Source organism: Eimeria mitis, genomic scaffold (assembly GCF_000499745.2).
Source record: "Eimeria mitis Houghton genomic scaffold, Emh_scaff485, whole genome shotgun sequence".
Taxonomy (NCBI): Eukaryota; Apicomplexa; class Conoidasida; order Eucoccidiorida; family Eimeriidae; genus Eimeria; species Eimeria mitis.
In genome coordinates, this window is record NW_013573150.1 from 13,681 (window position 1) to 18,722 (window position 5,042).

The 5,042-nt window shown below is 48.1% G+C and overlaps 1 protein-coding gene across 1 annotated transcript in view; it reads left to right on the top strand.

Annotated features, from left to right (window-relative positions):
• Positions 1-541, top strand: part of EMH_0013900 (uncharacterized protein) — a gene marked incomplete at both ends in the record, with an annotated part of 1,909 nt that extends 1,368 nt beyond the window's left edge. Inside the window, one exon of the mRNA XM_013499948.1 lies at positions 6-541. Within this exon, the coding sequence (XP_013355402.1) occupies positions 6-541 (536 nt within the window). The remainder of the gene's footprint in view (positions 1-5) is intronic.
• Between the last annotated feature and the right edge of the window lie 4,501 nt (positions 542-5,042).

A 5,042-nucleotide genomic window follows, 5' to 3' on the forward strand; every position in this document is an offset into this window, starting at 1 on the left:
CACAGCCAGCGGCCATACTGGGATCAATGAACTTCTGGAAAGCGATATGCGACAATGTCGGTGTGCGTTGAACGACGCGAAAACCCTGTACAAAAGTATGATGGCATTCACTGCCTTCAGGCCAGTGGCCCCATTCCTCGCGAACAATTGCGTTGGGCTGAGGCTCGCCATGGATGCTGCACAGACACAACTCGTGCAGGCAGCAGACACTCTAGCTTCAGCGTGGGAAGCGGAGCTGAAGGAAGCAATTGAGTCCTTCAAATTACATGCAGATGATGATGCTGCAGAGCACCTCAGCTCGCGGGCAGATGAGGGGGATGAAGCCTTGGCCCGTATTTATCGCCTTGCAGATCCTTCACCTCAATTTGAAGAGCTTGAAACGGCGCTAGAGCGAGCGAAGCACCTCGTTGCCGAGTTCGAGCAGCAGCACCAGCAAAAACAGAAGCAGGCGGGGCGAGAAAAGCAAGAGGACACAACGGGTGTAGGGGTTGTTTCGCGATTCAGACAATGGCTGAGAGGAGAGAGATCGGGACAGAAGTAGAGACCAAAGTTCAGCGTGGGGTCCTCCATGTGTATGTAAGCGTCCGCTTTTAACCGCTGGTACTGTGAGCCATCGCGCATCTGTCTCAGCGCTTCCCTCATGAGGATAAACAACCGTTGATGAGTTTTTTTGAATCCGCAGCAGCAGCTAGAGGAGGAGGAGCAACGACAGCCTCAACAGCAGTATCTGGATGCTGTGGGTTTGTGAGAATGGGTACTTTTTTTGACTGCCTCCATCTCCAATGTTGGCTGCTCTCAAGCAGCAGCGCAATACGCCCGGATGTTGTTCAAGTACATTTTGCAGTACAATGAACACTGTTGGAAATTTGTCTGGCCGTGTGGTGCTGTGGGTTTAATCGCTACGCAGTTAAATGATGGATGTATTCGACTATGCCGCGCTCATTGGGCTTTCCTTTTGTACATGCTTGCTTGCTGATGTTGCTTTGTTTGCCAATATTGTTTGCCCATACCGATATGATTTCCATGTTTATCATGTTGAGCTGGCATTTTTGTCGGTGGAACGCATGGAGTGTAATTCACTCCTAAGCATTATTCGCTTGTTAACGGGACGAGACGACAGAAGATATCTTCCGGATGAAGCGATTCTCGTTGGTAGCTACCGAGGCGCCTTTCAGGAGGCTTTACAGTTCGGTCACCCAACTTTTTCGTTTAATTGGCATCTTGGCTACCAGCCAATTCGTGAAAGCACTCCTATTCGTAACTCGCGGCATGACAATTCCGGGTAGGTTCGTACACAAACACTGCTTCCGTCTGGTTCAGCGAACCACCAGACAAGAAACTGATTTCCCCACGGTTCTTGCTCAAGAACCTAGCCGGGGACGTTTATGACTACCAAATTGAGAGAGCACTACAATTTTTTGCCAATATGTTTGNAAGAACCTAGCCGGGGACGTTTATGACTACCAAATTGAGAGAGCACTACAATTTTTTGCCAATATGTTTGGACAGGAAGTACACACATGCACTTGCATACATCGGTATGAGCGTGGATGAATATGTATGTATACAACTACCAATAAATGGAGGATGTAGTATGAAGCTCTAAAGGACGACCTTTACAGATTATGTGAGGCATTGGACGGCCTGTGACATAGAACAGGGCCGGAAGTCCCATATGTGTCGCAGCTTGGCACAGGTTTCGCAGACGGACTTATTAGGGGGCAGAGTAGGCTCGATGAGCCAAGAAGGCTGGATCATTCATAAAGCAAGCCGAAACAGATAGCTTCATACCAACAGTACGCACTGACTACTCCTTTACAGCCCTCATCTTTCATAGCTTCACGCAAGGCCAATGGACTACTGTTGTCTATTTGTGTAGTGTATGTTCTAACCTAGGCCGAAGTGTCAGCGAAACAACTATCTGCGCATTGCGCTGGAGTTCCACGAAGATCCTGCATTGCTGCATAGTGTGTCTACAGCTGTCCCTTGCAAAGTAGAACACGGTACTACCTTTCCCTGAACACACCGGTAGGAAAACCCGGTAGACCAGTCTGTGCGTGTGGTCACGCACCTACCGGTCGCGCTACAAGAAACAGCTTGATGATAAAGGTCATACGCATACAAGAATACGCTCCCATATAAATTCAAGCCGGGCGAATGCATATCTGGTAAGGTGTGCACAGGTTCAAACAGCCCAAAATAGAGTCTACAGCTTAACTGCTCACTTTATATTCTTACCCCAGGTAGGCTTTCCCGACTGAACAAAAAGATCTGGTCGCTGAACGGTTGCGCGTTTTAGAGCATTCTGCTTCATGTGGGAAATCGCAATCTGCAGCTACCTCGTATTTTGGACTATCGTCCCTTTTTTTCGTGTATGCGTTTATTTCCGAGTTTATTTGCTAAAACTTTGTGCTGTTGTACGCTTGTGGAGCTCGAGCTAGCCCATAACTACAATAAGGATCGGTTTCATCCTTCCCATTTTGTAGTCTTGNGCTTGTGGAGCTCGAGCTAGCCCATAACTACAATAAGGATCGGTTTCATCCTTCCCATTTTGTAGTCTTGCTTCCTCATCACCATTCGTTTCTCCGCCGTCACAAATCATAAATTTGTTCCAGGAAGAGTCACAATAATACGTGAGAACTGTGTAGTTTTAGGCTTGCTAGGGTTTTGCTGCTGCAAGTCTTGAAGATCACCGCCTGCTCTCGCTGCGTCGTGAAAGCCCTTTGAATTGTTCTGCATAGCATGGAACTTTGATGTGGGGTGCAAATGCGGAAGGGCGGTGAGGGGATTGAGTATATGTTCATGTACTTGAGCAGCGCCCAACAACTCAACATGATTTTCTTCGTTCAATGTTGTTCCATTCTATAGCTAGGAACGCTTTGAAGAAGGAATATTTGAAGAAAGGAAGAAGCCGAACACATTTTTCTAAATTCACTATCAAAACTCCGCGACCGACAGCAACCAGCGAATTCGGCCCCCATAAATCCGGAAACATGTGGGAGACANTATCAAAACTCCGCGACCGACAGCAACCAGCGAATTCGGCCCCCATAAATCCGGAAACATGTGGGAGACAGCGTATTCTTCTTTTCAATCAACACGTCCACATAAGTCGAGACTGCAGGTGAATGGAGAAAGTCGTGGAACTAGATAAGCTAGACTTCGAGCAGCGCCGCCAGGGGAGCAAGCGAAATGTTCAGGGAAACGCCGGGGCAACCATATAGCTTGCAGCGGAGTTGTCGGGCAGAAAAATGACAGCCGCACCCTCATATTCTCCTCGATTAAAATTTGCGCTCATGCAGTTCATATTAATCCTCTGGAGTTGCTAGCGCTACCTTATACAGGACACAAGGAGGATCTGATAACGGAGGCCACGACACGGTGATAGAGACTGTGTCAACTAGCAGACAACGAGGTTGCATCTCCTTGCCGCCATTTGTGAAACGTAGTCTCAGAAACTACGCTTCACGGATGGCACGCAAAGCACGAGAATTGGCAAAAGTCCGGGCATAAAATGTGGTTCGGAATAAAGCATGGTAAGATGGTACGGGGCTTCTACGTTGNTGGCAAAAGTCCGGGCATAAAATGTGGTTCGGAATAAAGCATGGTAAGATGGTACGGGGCTTCTACGTTGAACCAGTTCACCGCCGTCAGTGATTTAGTGGATGCTACGCATGCGCTTCCCCGCGGCACATTTTAGGGTCTACGCGCGGTGAATCACTAAGTGTTCGCACCTCTCAACGATTCCAATTTCATTTACATCATCTTTGGTAAGAAGAATTGAAGCGCTGTCCCAAGCAAAGAGGAACGCGGACGCTCCTACGTAGCCAGCGAAACTCCCCTTCAGAAGGGCCAGTCTAAGGGGAGTTTCGGGCCTTAGAGATCATCTGGCTCTTGGGACTTGATCCCACTCACGTCAGTAGATGTACCAACCACTGTCAGCAGCTCTGCGTCTTGTGCCTCCAACGACAACAGAAACGCAGATGAAAAACACAATTGTGAGACCTACTAGGGATCCAAGATCCCTCACACGATGGGCTGGTGCAAATCCATAACATTAGAGGTACTGCGGGCCCACTAAGCTGATGAGGTGTGGGGAGAGCCTTCAATCCCTCATATGCTATGCTAAGATTTGTTCAAGATGACGTAGAGTATTTCTCTCTAGTATAAACATTTGAAGTTATTATTAGGTTGTATCTCTGAAGGACTACTCTGGGGCGCATCTATAGAACCCCACAGCTGAGTACAGCGAGCTGGCTGGCATTAGCTATCATACTGACAGCAACATAACAAAGTAAAAGAGGTTTAAGGAAATTACTTTCCTCAGTCTCTTCTCCAAAACTGTTCTGTTCTGCAACCCCACTAGAGCCGGCACTGCGGCCTGTGGGGCTGGGAGAGGAGACGGCGTAGTATGTTGCAACACCTTTTGCACCAAGGTTCCTGCGAGACTCTTTTATAGTCATACCAGTGTCACTTCTTAAACAATATTTAATGGATTCACCAATGTTATTACTCAATGCAGATCAATAAACACTCACAAACACTTCCACTGTTAATTCAATCCCCACTTATTTCACAACGAGCACGGCATTGTTGCCGTGAGTGTGGTGAGTATTCACTACACGTAGTGCACAGACGCTGCAGGAAACGATGGAGAAATGCATGCACTCCACAGCGAAGGAAATTCAAAGGCCGCCGTTTTGCCCGACTCTGCCCAGTGCTAACACCCGAGGAGCAACAGAAGGGGGCTCACTGGAAGGAAGAGTTCTCTTTTGTACTAAACAGGGCAACTGAAGAGCTTCACGCTCAATGCGCCGCATCAAACTACTCGCGGAGCAGGTCCTACCTTTGTTCCAANCAACTGAAGAGCTTCACGCTCAATGCGCCGCATCAAACTACTCGCGGAGCAGGTCCTACCTTTGTTCCAACGCATCCTTTCCCCCGCACATCATGAAAAAGAAACTGAGCATCGAGCACACGAACTGCTGCGAGCAGGCAAGGCTCAAACGTAAACTAGAGAATTTTGAGACAGCCAGGAGAGA